This window comes from Acipenser ruthenus, chromosome 53 (genome assembly GCF_902713425.1).
Source record: "Acipenser ruthenus chromosome 53, fAciRut3.2 maternal haplotype, whole genome shotgun sequence".
Lineage (NCBI taxonomy): Eukaryota > Metazoa > Chordata > Actinopteri > Acipenseriformes > Acipenseridae > Acipenser > Acipenser ruthenus.
In genome coordinates this window covers 6,330,965-6,347,055 of record NC_081241.1, presented here as the reverse complement: position 1 = coordinate 6,347,055, position 16,091 = coordinate 6,330,965, and the positions used below count along the sequence as shown (strand labels likewise).

General features: G+C 43.6%; 1 protein-coding gene across 1 annotated transcript; it reads right to left on the bottom strand.

The window, feature by feature from the left end:
* Positions 1-6,371: 6,371 nt before the first annotated feature.
* LOC117432771 (probable endonuclease 4) lies at positions 6,372-14,112 on the bottom strand. The gene is made up of 10 exons (XM_059016693.1): positions 14,003-14,112; positions 13,649-13,818; positions 13,094-13,267; positions 11,790-11,969; positions 11,280-11,489; positions 9,614-9,796; positions 9,347-9,478; positions 9,016-9,120; positions 7,964-8,093; positions 6,372-7,626 (listed from the first exon to the last, which is right to left on the bottom strand). Exons 2-10 carry the CDS (start codon positions 13,803-13,805, stop codon positions 7,572-7,574), a joined length of 1,326 nt encoding a protein of 441 aa, XP_058872676.1. The 5' UTR covers positions 13,806-13,818; positions 14,003-14,112; the 3' UTR covers positions 6,372-7,571.
* Positions 14,113-16,091: the final 1,979 nt, after the last annotated feature.

Below are 16,091 nucleotides of genomic sequence, written 5' to 3'. Positions count from 1 at the left end.
TAATTCTTGTAACAAAAATGCCTCATATTTTTATGTTCTAGTAGGAACTTTAATAGGAGCAACAGTAGAGAAAGGGCAAACTGAAGAAATGAATAAAATGAAAACAGATCAAATTGTTATTTTGTCTTGATAAATGTGTTACTTTCATTGGTCCCTTGACATCCTTTGTCCTTGTGTCTAAGAAATGTGTTAGACCGAATGCAGAGTCCCATGCATTTTAACTTGACACATGAGTTATCTCACATATTTGTGCAGTTACATAACAAACGCAACATTCACTTTATTTCAAACTTTATTAACATCTAGTATAGAGAACAGGAGAGAATGTGGAGAGAATGAATCTGTGCTGCAAATCTACCTCTTGACCTGGAAGGACTCTAAGTAAGGTTGGTGGTACGCCTTCACAGGGATGGGTCGACTCGATGGTAGGATGGTACCACAAGTTGGCCATCTTGGCGAAAGGGCGTAGCTGTAAGACTGCAAACAACTATACTGTGATCAGCTGTGGTGAGTGCGGCGATTGGATAAAGCATGGCGCTGGGCTGATCACGGGAAGGAGTTTGGCAGTACAAAGGGGACACAGATATATGAGTAGGGACCCTTAGACTGAAATAATAACAAGCCAGGGCACTACTGTTGTGTTTTATATTGTAGAGGGAAACTGATTGGGATTTAGTGCTAACAAGCCAGCACAAGCACCCAGGATTTCAACACTGTCACAACACTGCAACCTGCACTTGCACTGGGAGCACCTGCCTTTTCATGAGCACTTGGATTATTGAGTATGCATTGTAAATAGGCCCTCTGTTTGGACATCACTTAATTCCTTGTTGTAATTGAGCAAATACTTTGGACTCTAATGAGCTTATGTTGACTGCAACCTCATGTGTGGGTCAAGGTAGGACGATTCATTAAATACATCAACAACACAAACTAAATATCAAGGTCATTCTGTTATGGTGCAATAACTGACTTTCACAACTTATGTAAGGTGAACTCAACAGGAGGTTTATTGTGTGGTTTTTGGAGTATCTGGAACATCGCGTCTCACTGCTGTAAAGCACACGCCAACACTGCCTTATGGCATCATAACTTAGCAACACAAGCATGGCACACACTCACAACTCAAGACACAAACAGGGCGCTGCTGAGCGATTAACAACCAAACATAACACATTCTATTAACAACCAAACATAACACATTCTATTAACAACCAAACATAACACATTCTATTAACAACCAAACATAACACATTCTATTTCCTTTTTTGTCAAGGCCTTGGGTGCTGAACCTAGCACTTTGGTTCTGTTTTATATTAGCATGTGGAATATTGTCTGTGTGGACACATTCAACCATTTAAGTGACTAATACACAGGTGTAACCAGTATTTAAAGATCCAAGCCAGTCTTTTATGAAGAACCTGCATTAAGGGCTGTGGGTATCTTCTCTGTTCCAGAGTAGGCGGCACCACAAGGTGGAGTTGGAGCAGCCTAGTTGGGCTGCAGCATAAGGAACCAGAGCGACAAGAGTGGTGACAAGCCAGCCAATGAGAAAGGCTGTGAAGAGGAGCGCCAAAGGACAAGGATGCTAAAGTGGAGCTTGCTGCTATTGAGGAGGAAAAGGAGAGAAGGAGGGAGGAGCGCTACACTGCGCTCATTGAACGGGTAGGGCTGGCACTTTCCACAACACCAGCCCCTACAGGAACACCAGCAATATCGGCACCGAAGGCTCGGGCGATGAAGATGTCGGCGGAGGATGACCCAGAGGCGTACCTGGTCGAGTTTGAGCATCTAGCCACCACCGAGTCATGGCCGTAGGAGTTCTGGGCGAGCCAGCTGGGACCCTGCCTGATCGGGGAGGCTCAGGCAGCCTACCAGACTATGAGCAACCTCAAAGCTGCCAGTTACGAGAGACACTCCTAGGCCGAGACAGAACTGATAGTACAATTAACAGACAGAGTAGTTTAATGTAGTTTAGCAGGGACGATGTTAGCTTCTGTTCTGTGCCAAACTACATCCCGTCGATCACGCTTACTAAAAATCCTGTGCAGAATGTGGTCGAGGGATTGTGGCGGAGTGTCCCGCCCCTTCGTTTATTATTTATTTATATTATGATTTATGTTTTATATTACGGCGAAGCGCTGGTTATTTGTTATTGTTTTTGTATTTTTAAAACCTTGTGAGGATGCATGAATGATCAGCTAGTGATTTATTTAACTAGCTGACAGTCACGCATCCTTATGAAACTCATGCAGACGGTGACCATCTCCTGAGTTAATTCATTGATTAACTGTTGCTAATCAGGAGATGGTCACTCTATATAAACCTGCAGCTCTCTACCCTCGAGGAGAGTGTCAGAGGAGAGACGTAAGGCTGAGAGATTTAGAACCAAAACAATTGCTAGACGTGCTGGCTTAAAACCAACACGATACTTGTTTGTTTGGCCAGCGTGCCTTTTTGTTTTGTTGTTTGTTTAAATCTTTTGTTTTGTTTTATTATTTAATAAAATAGCTGAGCGCCATAGCGCTCAGTTCCACCACCGCCATTCATTGTTTGCCTTTGTTTACTTCCTGCTCCGTGACATCACTACCCACACGTCACTGCAACAACAAGCTCGGTCACATATGGTGTCCTGCTTGGGACAAACAACGCCTCCAGGAACGCAGGACCAGGAAAGCAAAGGGTGTTTTTTTTTTGTTCGTTTTTTTTTCAAATAGTGTTTTTTGTGTTTGGAGGGAAAAAAGAAAATAAATAAAAATGGAAGGCTGGAGCTGCCCCACAAAATATGAAGAGGGGGAGCGCGAGCATCCAGCACCCAGAAGGGGGGAGCGCGAGCATCCAGCACCCAGAAGGGGGGGGGGCCGTTCGTCCAGTGCCCAGAAGGGGGGGGCCCGTGCGTCCAGCACCCAGAAGGGGGGAGCCCGTGCGTCCAGTGCCCAGAAGGGGGGAACTCGGGTGGCCACACCCCAAGGGGGGAAGGCCCACAGGTCCAGAACATAGGTCTCCAGCAGCAGAGAAAGAATACCTGCTGCTTCTGCCTCCGCCACCTCCACCGCCAGGAGCAGAGCAGCGGGAGCTGCCTCTGCCTCCACCACCTCCACCGCTTCCACCAGCAGAGCAGAGCAGCAGGAGCTGCCTCTGCCTCCGCCACCTCCACTGCTTCCACCAGCAGGAGCAGAGCAGCAGGAGCTGCCTCTGCCACCTCCACCAGCAGAGGGTGAATCTGGAAGGACCGGGAGGGTTCCCAAAAAGAAATATAAAAGTAATCGTGAGTGTTTTGCTTGTTTGTAGCACTGTTAGTAATTGTCTTTTGTTTGTAAATTCACGAGACGGCTAACACGTCTCCGGAGCATGTCGCCTTGGGACCAGCACTACCCGGAACAACACCACAGTCACTGTTATTTGTTATCACCCACCTTGAGCACGGCTGCACGCACCCGGACTGGTGATTTGTGTTTGTAGTATTGTGGGAGCGGATAACGTGTTATTATTTGTTTTGTTTACAAATCATTATTATGATTTTTCCTGCCGAGATTTACACCAGGGGCTTATTGCTGGAGGATTATTGTTTGGTCGCCAGACCAGGATTTGTGTTGACAATAAAAATAACATTTCCACATTGGATTACAGTTTTTCACTTGTGATTATTTCTGCACTGCATCACCTCTGCACCTGTTCATAATCAGCAGCCACTTTGCCACAATCACTTATTAACAAAGCTTACATTTTGGGGAAGTGTAGTTTTTAAAATAAATCAAAACAAAGTGCACAGTAATAATGAAACTTACATTTCTAGGAAATGGCAGACTTTAAAATAAATCCAAATTTAAAGTGCACAGTAATAATGAAACTTAAGGAAGACGCATTTCTTGGTGATGGTGGAGTTTAAATAAAAGATCCCAAATGAAACTTGAATGTAAAGTTACCCATCATTTTACCATGCGTTCTTGATATGAAACTTGAGTTTATTTTTGCCACACAGAAAATCTCATGCATAATATACTTGCATATCTGTGGAGTGCCCTTGACCTACTGTTGCTCCTATTAAAGATCCTATTAGAACATACAGATATGAGACATTTTGGTAACAAGAATTAGCTTCCTTTGTCTCAGTTATTCCTGCCTTTCACCGCTGGAGGTCTGGGATCCAATCAGGAGGGCTAGGTGGCACAGACAAACAGACAGACAGACAGACAGACAGACAGACAGACAGTGGGCTAATTCACTAGTCTCTCATTCCTGTATTTCAGATAAACCCATGAAGAGACTGGAGCAGATCTGATGAAACTGGGATGTGATGTGCAGTTAGTGTTGTTTAGTGTTTTGGTTGGGGCAGGTTCTGGTTGGCCATACTGTACTGGAGTTGAGATATGGCAGAAGGGGTCCAAATCCTGGTATAAAATAGGCATCCAATAGAAAGGCAGGTACAGTACATGCACATAGACACACACAAGCACAATAAAGAGCTACACATACAGAAACACAGACAGTGGCAACTTCCTGTGAATAACAGGTTTGCAAAAACCTCTAAGTGTTTTCCCCCCCTATAACTTCACAACAGTGACATCACCATGGACATAGTGGTATTTTATTCAGCTGATATGGTGACATCACCCTGTAATCAATGGTATTCTATTCAGCTGATATGGTGACATCACCCTGTATCAATGGTATTTTATTCAGCTGATATGGTGACATCACCCTGTAATCAATGGCATTTTATTCTGCATTGCTGGAAACTGCTAGTTGGTGGAAGGATGTTAATGCCTCCAAAACACCATTATGCTGCCCTTCTGAGATGATGTCTGAGGACATTAAAGCAGGACCACAGAAAAAGAAAGAGATTCAAAACTTTCGTCATTCTACCGTGGAGTTTCTGATGCGCAGTAAAGAACACTGGAGTGTACATTCTCTACTACAAACCAGGACAGAATATTACAGTGGATGAGCAACCAGCCGCAAGAGACACCCCTCACTATACCTGGTGGGGATCGCTCCTGATCCCCTAAACTAACCCTACACACCCCTCACTATACTGTGTGAGGATCACTCCTGATCCCCTAAACTAACCCTACACACCCCTCACTATACTGTGCTGCGATCACTCCTGATCCCCTAAACTAACCCTACACACCCCTCACTATACTGTGTGGGGATTGCTCCTGATCCCCTAAACTAACCCTACACACCCCTCACTATGCTGTGTGGGGATCGCTCTTCATCCCTCTAAACTAACCTGTGGGTGGGTGTGGGAATTCACTGGACACAAGACAGAAATATATTTGGAAACACCACTTGGCACACAGATTTATTTATGCCACAAGGTATGGACACTGTAGGGCGGATTTTTCTCTCAAATACTGTTAGTTGGGCTTCAATCTGTGGTCCTTCACCTGTTCCCCTGGAATGTCGATTGATTTTTGATTATGTTTTTGCTTCGTTCTGTGCTTCAGGTCTCAAAATCGTTTTTAGACTTCCTTAACTGACCTTTTTACAGAAGAGGTTGACTTTATTTTATCTGCTATTTCTTTCCATATTTTAATTTTAGCCGTGGCCCGGGGTCTTTTGCCAAAACGAACATTTTGGTATTCCAGAACTTCATCAAGCAAAATCTCAGCTTGAGCGGCTAAGAATCGTTTTCTCTCTTTCCTCTCCATTGTTGCGACTGGTCTGCACGTGCGCTGCCTCAATCAATGTTTGCTATTTAAATGACATCATACTATTGGAATGTAACTCATTGGCTTGTTAAGGAACCTGGAAATCACTTGTCATTTAAATCAGTCGTAAGCAGGAGTCGCAAAGGGCGTTGCGAGTAGAAGAAATGAACCTGCCCCCGTTGAAAATCGAGACGTATAATTAGGTAGCAAAAAAAAATAAAAATAACCTTGCAGTCAAAATGCACGGCAACCTCTATTTTCTCTCTTAAATGGCCCCTTCTGAAAATCAGGCCCTCTGTGTCATCGTTGTCACTGTTCAAAACCCTGTGGACTCTGGTGTGTGCCGAGAGAGCGTCCTAATAAAAGGATTGTAAAGAATCCAGGCGTCTCTCCTGTTTTCTGCCTCTTGCACAACGCTACAGCACGATCGAAGCGAGATGTTTATAATAATCTCAATGCAGCTGCTCTGACCTCGGAGTTACCAACACCTTGGGAATGGAGGATGTTGGTAAATGTCTGAAAAGCCTGTAATGATTTTAATAAATGTGTCCACCTGCTGTCTAGGAGGTTCATTCACCTTCAAATAGTTTACAAAGGCATTGATTGATTGATTATAAATCATATCTCATGTGTTTTCCTTGTAATATATTTTCCATAATTAAATGTTTCTTTTAATAATCGTCATAACAATAACAATAATCACAATAAAATTAGTTTTAAACAGTTCATAATATTTATTGGAAAAACTAAAAACAATACCTTTATTTTTTTATACAAAATATACACATCAAATATAGGAAATACTTATTTGATCTGTTCTTGTTATTTATATAAACATATATTCAACAGTTAAGCATCTTCAGTGTATTTTCTTTCTTTTAAAAACTACTATACATTCTATATAAATGCAGAACGCTGTATCATTGTGGAGATGAAGAAGTATCTTTTTTTTAGACGCAGACCATTAACGAGCAAGTAGCGGGGTTGCAAAAAATACAGCGTCCCCCACGTGCTGCTACAACTGTTTAAATAACGTACCTGTCATTTCATTAACATCCCGACAACTTTTCACACTTTTAACTTTAAAGTCTGTTTCAAAGTCTTTTCAAAATGGTCACTCTAGTGCACTGATAGTGTCAGGATTGTTGCCCACATTGTCAAACAGGTAACACAGCAAGAACGATCCATGATATGGTACAGGAAAGCCAGAGTGTGTGTGTGTTTTTTTATCGCTCTTCCTGCAGTGATTTTGAGCAGTGCTTCTCAACCCTGGTCCTCTGGGAACCCGGTATCCTCATTTTCATTCCAACTGAGCTTTCAATTACTCAACTAGACCCTTAATTGAACTGATCATTTGCTTAATTAGACCGTTTTAATTGTTCTCGGCTCCTAATAAATTGCAGATTAAGTTACTTATAATGACATTTTATAGTGAAGTTGAAATCTCTAACTGTTTAAAAGCTGAAAACAATTAAAAATACCTAATTGTGCTAATTATTAGTTTATTAATTAAGGGTTTAATTAAGTAATTGAAAGCTCAGTTGGAATGAAAACCAGAGGACCGGGGTTGAGCAGCACTGATTCAGAGGACAGAAATCAAACCCCAGTGCACTAGAGCAGACATATTGAAAAGAGCTTTGAAACAGACTTTAAAGTTATGTGTAAAAAGTTGTCAGGATGTTAAAGAAATGAAAAATGACAGGGATGTTATTTAAACAGCTGTAGCAACACGGGGGGACGTGGAACGCTAGATTTTCCACAAACCCGTTACTTTCTCGTTAATCTCATCTATCCAAATGTTTCACAAATTGAGGACTTGAGTCCCTATAGTGTGGATTTCCAGTTAACTCCAGCACAGCCTGGGTGGATCAGCAGTATAATGGAAGCTGAGGCTCAAGGAAAGTAAAGCCACCTCTACTGGCACAGAGAGTAGAGCAACTGGATCTCCTCTGAGCCATCCATGTCAGGCCTGATGAGAAACGAAAAGAAACATCGCCCCTTAGTGTAAAACAGAACCATTGCAGTGCCACTGTCTGTCTGTCTGTCTGCCATTGAAGATCATTGAGGGTATAGTTAGCACACGGTGGTCCAATGTGTAATTGATTAATCGTGTGAAATTCAGGCCAGAACAATTGCTTTTAACATAAAAAGGCAGTCTTATTAAATAAAAGAACACATTTACCAATTTCTTATAATTCAACTTCTTATAAATGAGATTTAGATTTAATTTCTCACAACTAACCTGAGAACACAGCAGACAGATCAGCTAATCAAAACCCTGAACTGGGCAGCCCCTCCCCCTGTACCTGACGGGCGTCTCGAGGATCATGGGCATGTTGTCCAGGCGAGGCTCGTTCATGATTTGTCGAAATCCCTCCAATCCGATCTCCCCCTCACCAATGTTCTCATGACGATCCAGATGGCAGCCCAGCTTCCCTGAAAAACACATGTGAGGTCAACAGACAGGCTAGATGCTCCCCTGGTTAGAGAATGGGGCTTGTTACCAAGAGGTTCCCGTTCAATCCCAGCTCAGCCACTGACTCACTGTGTGTGACCCTGAGCAAGTCATTTAACCCCCTTGTGCTCCGTTCTTCGGATGAGACATTAAACAAACAAAGTTCTATTGGAAGTGACTCTGCAGCAGCAGCAGTTGTGAGGCATAGTTCACCACTTGGTCTCTAAGTCGCTTTGGATAAAAACATCAGCTAATTGACTAAATATAAATAATTACATTGAGGTGCAATGGTAGCGCAAGTATAGGGCAGCTACAATGGGGTGAGGCTGGTAGAATGGGACCACAGTGTGCTAACTATACCCTCAATGATCTTCAATGGCAGACAGACAGACAGCGGCACTGCAATGGTTCTGTATTACACTGAGGGGCAATGGTAGCGCAAGTATAGGGCAGCTACAATGGGGTGAGGCTGGTAGAATGGGACCACAGTGTGCTAACTATACCCTCAATGATCTTCAATGACAGATAGACAGAGGCACTGCACAATTGTGGATGATGGATTACTGTAGAAATTCAATACAGTCTGGATGAGATCTACAACACTAGAGATCTTTTTGTGTATCTGTCTCCCTCCAGTGGATACAGGCGATATTGCAAGCTATTCTGGTTGTGAACTAACATTACTGTACTGGAGATCTGTGACAAAGCGAATTCAATACAGGTCGAATTATTCATATATTTTCTTTGTATTCTTAATTCCAGGCAGGATAGAAATATATATATATATATATATATATATATATATATATATTAAAATAAAACAATGCAACTTTTCATCCCCAGTTGTCAATACATTATCTCCCAAGTTCTGAGTGACTAGATATTGTAAATAGCGCCCCCTACCTTTGGAGTCATTGAGATGCACTGCCTTGAGATACTGCAGTCCAACCGTCCAATCAAATTCATCCAGCATCTTCTTAACCCCGCCCACTGCAGAGAGGTCGTGACCTGGGGGAGGAGACTCTTACTGGGGTCATGCAAGGGTCACATACTATAGGACAGTTGCCCTTCCCCCTTTCCCTGTCTCTTATGGTGAAAGACTACTGTCTTCTCACTAACAGCAGTGTCCAGTCGACCCCTTTCCCTGTCTCTTATGGTGAACAGATTCAATGAGTATTTTGAAGGACGCTATACAGATGAAACTGGTCTGGTTTTAAATCCAAGGTTCTCTTACCAGCTGCGAAGGCATGGCAGGTATCCAGACAGACTCCAATTCTGGATTTATCTTTCACTCGATCAATAATCCCTCTCAGTTCTGAGAACTTGCCCCCGACAGTGTTACCCTGGCAGCTCATATTCTCTATAACTGAGGAGGGAAATAAAGAGACAGACATTAAAACAGAAATGTTAAATATGACCATCTCCCTCGGCAGAACTAATGAAACAGCGCCCCCCACTCACCACTCTGGAAGCATGAGGAACTGCAGGCTGTTGATTGTACCTGCCGTGACTCCAGTGGTGTGCTGGTGGGCGTGGTTTATGGAATCTGCTATCCTATCCAGACACTCCTCTACTGAGATGTCATGGAGGGTGGAGCCAGGGTGGAAGTTGAACATGGTCAGGCCCAGCTGCTCACACCTCTTCAGTTCATCAATGAGCATGGCTCTGCTTTTCTCATAGACATCTGAGGAGAAAATAATCAGATTACATTTTCTTATATTGTATGTGTGTGTTCATATCTTTTATGGTGTTTGAAATTATGCTGAATGACTTACTGCAAATACTCAGTGTTTTTTTGTTTTTTTGTTCTCATGTATCTTTGTCTCCCCCTAGTGGAGACAGGCGATACTGCACTGGTCATTTCGTGGTTCTTTTATTTATTTATTTATTTTTTAATTACACAAATAGTTGTTTTTTTTGACAAGTCTGTGTTAATCTGTTTTTATGCTCTAGTTGCATGCCAGAGATATATGTATTCTAGATAAGCCAAAGTGTCTTTAACCCTTTGCAGTCCATTTATTAAGTGCGCGTCAGACGCGTCAGGTCCAATTTATTTTCACACGCGCAGTTAATTTTAGACGCTCTGTTTAAAAGTATTTTTTTCCACAGTCAAACGGGTTTAAATGGCCCTGCATATCAACAAAGCACTCACTAGGAATCTCCAGCCCCGCCCCACCCTTTGTTCGCTATCGCTTTCACATATGCTAATAAATAAATAATAATAATAATAGTCGTACATACCGATCAATCATCGCCTGATCACTCGTTGTATCACCAGACTCCTCAATAATGCAATCCAAGTCATTATTTTATTACTATAACATCTGAAAAAAGCTCTGCAAATGTCCGTGATAGTCTCTGTGTGCTGATTCAGTAACAGGCAGCTTGTTTCCTTATGACCGCCCCTATGTGACGCCAGGGGCAAGTAGGACTATTATCGGCTTGTCTCGGCTCCTGTCGCTCCCACTCGGCCACTGAATGGTTTTCTCTGCTTTTTCCGGAGAAAAAAAGACTAGAAACCAGTTTTTTGCGTTTTTTCCGGATGTCGGACAGGGTCCGACAATGGACCGGATAGGAATAATTGCAATGTCGGACCAGGTCCGACATAGGACCGCAAAAGGGGTAAAAAATAGCCAGCGCCATCTAGTGATCTGGCTGTGATCTCAAGACCTTTCCTGTATCTTTGCCTCCCCCCAGTGGATACCGGTAGTACTGCAGGATAGTCCAGTTCTGAACTAACTGCACTGTACCGGGGTTCTGAGAGCCAGCAAATTCACTGCATTCTGAATAAAAAACAACGTTACTGGAGAAGATCTTTCCTGTATCTCTGTCTCCCCCAAGTGGATACAGAAAGTACAGCAAGAAAGTCCAGATCTGTAACTGTACTGTACTGGGTATCTGAGATCCATTAACTGCAATACAGTCCAGATAACTTAATGTATCTTTGTCTCCCCTGGTGGAGAAAGGCAGTACTGCTCTGGTAATTTCATGTATCTTTGCTCCCCCCTGGTGGAAAACTCCCTCTAGGGGAGAGAGTTGTTACTGCAAGGTGGTCTAGATATGAACTAACAGACCTTTTCTGTATCTGTCTCCACCTGGTGGAGTCAGGTGGTACTGCTCTGCAATTTCCTGCCTGTCTCCCCCTGGTGGAGACGCCTGGTACTCACCAGGTTTGGGAGACCCACAGTTGAGCAGGTATGACCCGTGCGGCAGTATGCGGTCGGGGGTGAAGCCGTGTTGGGAGCAGGCCTGGCGGAACCGGGCCACTGCCTTCTCATCTAGGGGCCGGCTCTTCCATGAGCGCTGGGAGCCTAGGAACATGCCGAACACACAGCCCCCGATCGTAACGGAGCCCTGCACAGCGTTCCAGAGCCCACCTGCAGAGACACAGCCAGACCTGTGAGTGCTGACCATCTTTAAAATCCATTCTCTCACCTCTTATTAGCTTTATTAACAGTATCGCTGGTCCCTCCCTTTAAAGGAGCGCTGACCATCTTTAAAATCCATTCTCTCACCTCTTATTAGCTTTATTAACAGTATCGCTGGTCCCTCCCTTTAAAGGAGCGCTGACCATCTTTAAAATCCATTATCTCACCTCTTATTAGCTTTATTAACAGTATCACTGGTCCCTCCCTTTAAAGGAGTGCTAACCATCTTTTAAATCCATTCTCTCCTACCTGCTATAGACATGTGGGCTCCTATGAGCTTCCTCCTTATTCCCTCCATTTGCACACTCCTTTTCTCCGTCTCTCTCTCCGCTGATGAGCCGGGCTGTACAGGCAATGGCTCTTCCTCCTTTTTTATTCCCTCGCTCTTTAGTTTTTTCGTTCCCTTCTTCACAGGCCTGGTCCCGCTGTCTGGTAACCAAAGCAGTCAGGCGTCAGACAATTATTTATGTTTTGTCTTATGATGTCACTTCCTCCCTGTCGCAGTTAGCAAAACAAACTTGATCCAAGGTGGCAGACCACTAGAGGGCGCTGGCTCTTCTATAAAGACACTGTGGCTGATCCAGCCTGTGTTACTCACGTCTATGGCTGGTAATTAGAGCTGAAGAGCAGCTCCTGAACTCATCGTCGCCTCAAATTGTAGCCGACAAAATAATTCCATTCATTTCCCCCCATTGACAGCCCTTCATTATAGAGGTCTTAATGTGCAGTTTTGAAATGAATACATTTTTATTTAAACCCATGATATCTGGTTAAAGAAATCTCAGTTTGCACAAGCCATGCTTTCGGATAGTGTCACTTCCTAGGTCGCCTGCCGGGTAAAATCGCCCCACTTCTCTGGCTTCTTGTCTGTCAATAACCAATCAGCTGCTGCTCTCCTATTGACTGACATGCTTTGCACCCAGAAGACATTGCTGTTGGGTGACCAGGAAGTAAAGCAGTGACAGACTTCCTGGAAGACAAGTCAAGCAAACCGAGAACTTCCTTTAACCCTAGTGTTGTACCAGATGTGAATTCAAATGAAAATCCAAGGGGGCTCTAACATGTGTTTCTTTCAGAACTGCACCTCTGAGACTGTGTAGCTAATAGAAGAGCAGGACAGGCGAGAATAATGGAATTGTTTTATTATTATTATTATTATTATTATTATTATTATTATTATTATTATTATTATTATTATTATTATTTAGCAGACCCATTTATCGAAAGCAACTTCCAGAGACTAGGGGGTGAACTATGCATCATCAGCAACTGCTGTTGCTGCTGCAGAGTCACTTCCAATAGGACCTTGTTTGTTTTACGCCTCATACGAAGGACAGAGCACAAGGAGATTTAGTGACTTGCTCCGGGTCTCACACACACACACACAGTGAGTCAGTAGCTGAGCCGGGATTTGAACCTCCTGGTATCAAGACCATTTTCTCAAACCGCTGGACCAGAGAGCCTCAGATTAATTAGTTACAATCTCTTTCAGCGTTATGAGGTCATCTCCTGCTAATTCAATGGAACTGAAAGTCGTTTTCATATTCTCGTACCCGGTTCATCCACGCTCTCCCGTTTCACTCCACGTTTCACTGATTTCCTCCTCTGTCTGCGTGGCTTCACCTTCTCTCTATTCCCCTCTCCCTCCTTCTTCACCGTCACTTGTCCCTTCTTTCGTTTGGGAGTGAGGACAGGTCTGACCGAATGAGCCGAGCCCTCGAGCGCTCCTGTATTGAAGACGAAAAAGTGACTTGAGTTAAATTTACACTGAAGACCAAGAAAGACTTCTAGTGGAAACGTTTGCCATTGAATTTACACTGAAGACGTTGAGAAAGACTTCTAGTGGATACGTTTGCCATTGAATTGACACTGAAGATGCTGAGAAAGACTTTTAGTGGAAACGTTTGCCATTGAATTTACACTGAAGACGCTGAGAAAGACTTCTAGTGGAAACGTTTGCCATTGAATTTACACTGAAGATGCTGAGAAAGACTTCTAATGGAAAAGTTTGCCATTGAATTTACATTGAAGACGCTGAGAAAGACTTCTAGTGGAAACATTTGCCATTGAATTTACACTGAAGACACTCAGAAAGACTTACAACTCACCTGCAGTAGAGCGCTTGCGGCCCCTAACTCCACTCCTCCGCCTCTTCTCTCCCCCCTTCCCTCGCTCCGCACTCTCTGAGTTGCGCAGTGAACTGCGTGTCCTGGTGAAGGGGCCACTCCCCCTGCGCTCGGACTTAACCCTGTCCTTGCCAGACATCCCAAAAAACAGCCTGTGAAACACACACACACACACACACACACAGAGAAAGCTTAAGGGACACTTTATTAGGAATCCTAGTCTCTGGAAGCTATAAGAACTGGAACAGTTAGCTGTTAGTTAGTGAGTGCAAAATGGGCAAGACATGCTTATTAGAGAGTTGGGTAATTGTATTTTAGTCGTGCTATTGCACTTACTGTAAACGACACTCAGAGGTGACAGTAAGCTGGTACTGACCGGGACTCTGTACTGGTCATTGTATTTTTAGGCTACATCGTTTGCTCTTTGTATTTGAAGTCCTTTCCCACCTCCCGGCTTCTTCATGGTTGTCCAGTTACTATTGATGTTTAATAAAAAGAACTCAAAGTCACTCAGGTTCTGGTCATGGGACTTAGGACATGTGGGCTCCTATGAGCTTCCTCCTTATTCCCTCCATTTGCACACTCCTTTTCTCCGTCTCTCTCTCCGCTGATGAGCCGGGCTGTACAGGCAATGGCTCTTCCTCCTTTTTTATTCCCTCGCTCTTTAGTTTTTTCGTTCCCTTCTTCACAGGCCTGGTCCCGCTGTCTGGTAACCAAAGCAGTCAGGCGTCAGACAATTATTTATGTTTTGTCTTATGATGTCACTTCCTCCCTGTCGCAGTTAGCAAAACAAACTTGATCCAAGGTGGCAGACCACTAGAGGGCGCTGGCTCTTCTATAAAGACACTGTGGCTGATCCAGCCTGTGTTACTCACGTCTATGGCTGGTAATTAGAGCTGAAGAGCAGCTCCTGAACTCATCGTCGCCTCAAATTGTAGCCGACAAAATAATTCCATTCATTTCCCCCCATTGACAGCCCTTCATTATAGAGGTCTTAATGTGCAGTTTTGAAATGAATACATTTTTATTTAAACCCATGATATCTGGTTAAAGAAATCTCAGTTTGCACAAGCCATGCTTTCGGATAGTGTCACTTCCTAGGTCGCCTGCCGGGTAAAATCGCCCCACTTCTCTGGCTTCTTGTCTGTCAATAACCAATCAGCTGCTGCTCTCCTATTGACTGACATGCTTTGCACCCAGAAGACATTGCTGTTGGGTGACCAGGAAGTAAAGCAGTGACAGACTTCCTGGAAGACAAGTCAAGCAAACCGAGAACTTCCTTTAACCCTAGTGTTGTACCAGATGTGAATTCAAATGAAAATCCAAGGGGGCTCTAACATGTGTTTCTTTCAGAACTGCACCTCTGAGACTGTGTAGCTAATAGAAGAGCAGGACAGGCGAGAATAATGGAATTGTTTTATTATTATTATTATTATTATTATTATTATTATTATTATTATTATTATTATTATTTAGCAGACCCATTTATCGAAAGCAACTTCCAGAGACTAGGGGGTGAACTATGCATCATCAGCAACTGCTGTTGCTGCTGCAGAGTCACTTCCAATAGGACCTTGTTTGTTTTACGCCTCATACGAAGGACAGAGCACAAGGAGATTTAGTGACTTGCTCCGGGTCTCACACACACACACACAGTGAGTCAGTAGCTGAGCCGGGATTTGAACCTCCTGGTATCAAGACCATTTTCTCAAACCGCTGGACCAGAGAGCCTCAGATTAATTAGTTACAATCTCTTTCAGCGTTATGAGGTCATCTCCTGCTAATTCAATGGAACTGAAAGTCGTTTTCATATTCTCGTACCCGGTTCATCCACGCTCTCCCGTTTCACTCCACGTTTCACTGATTTCCTCCTCTGTCTGCGTGGCTTCACCTTCTCTCTATTCCCCTCTCCCTCCTTCTTCACCGTCACTTGTCCCTTCTTTCGTTTGGGAGTGAGGACAGGTCTGACCGAATGAGCCGAGCCCTCGAGCGCTCCTGTATTGAAGACGAAAAAGTGACTTGAGTTAAATTTACACTGAAGACCAAGAAAGACTTCTAGTGGAAACGTTTGCCATTGAATTTACACTGAAGACGTTGAGAAAGACTTCTAGTGGATACGTTTGCCATTGAATTGACACTGAAGATGCTGAGAAAGACTTTTAGTGGAAACGTTTGCCATTGAATTTACACTGAAGACGCTGAGAAAGACTTCTAGTGGAAACGTTTGCCATTGAATTTACACTGAAGATGCTGAGAAAGACTTCTAATGGAAAAGTTTGCCATTGAATTTACATTGAAGACGCTGAGAAAGACTTCTAGTGGAAACATTTGCCATTGAATTTACACTGAAGACACTCAGAAAGACTTACAACTCACCTGCAGTAGAGCGCTTGCGGCCCCTAACTCCACTCCTCCGCCTCTTCTC

Coding starts and splice junctions, on each gene's coding strand:
- LOC117432771 (XM_059016693.1), bottom strand. CDS start 13,805: ATGTCTGGCAAGGACAGGGTTAAGTCCGAGCGCAGGGGGAGTGGCCCC. Junction 11,490..11,789: donor AGCCCACATGTCTATAGCAG/GTAGGAGAGAAT, acceptor GTGTCTCTGCAG/GTGGGCTCTGGAACGCTGTG. Junction 9,479..9,613: donor CACCACTGGAGTCACGGCAG/GTACAATCAACA, acceptor TTCCCTCCTCAG/TTATAGAGAATATGAGCTGC.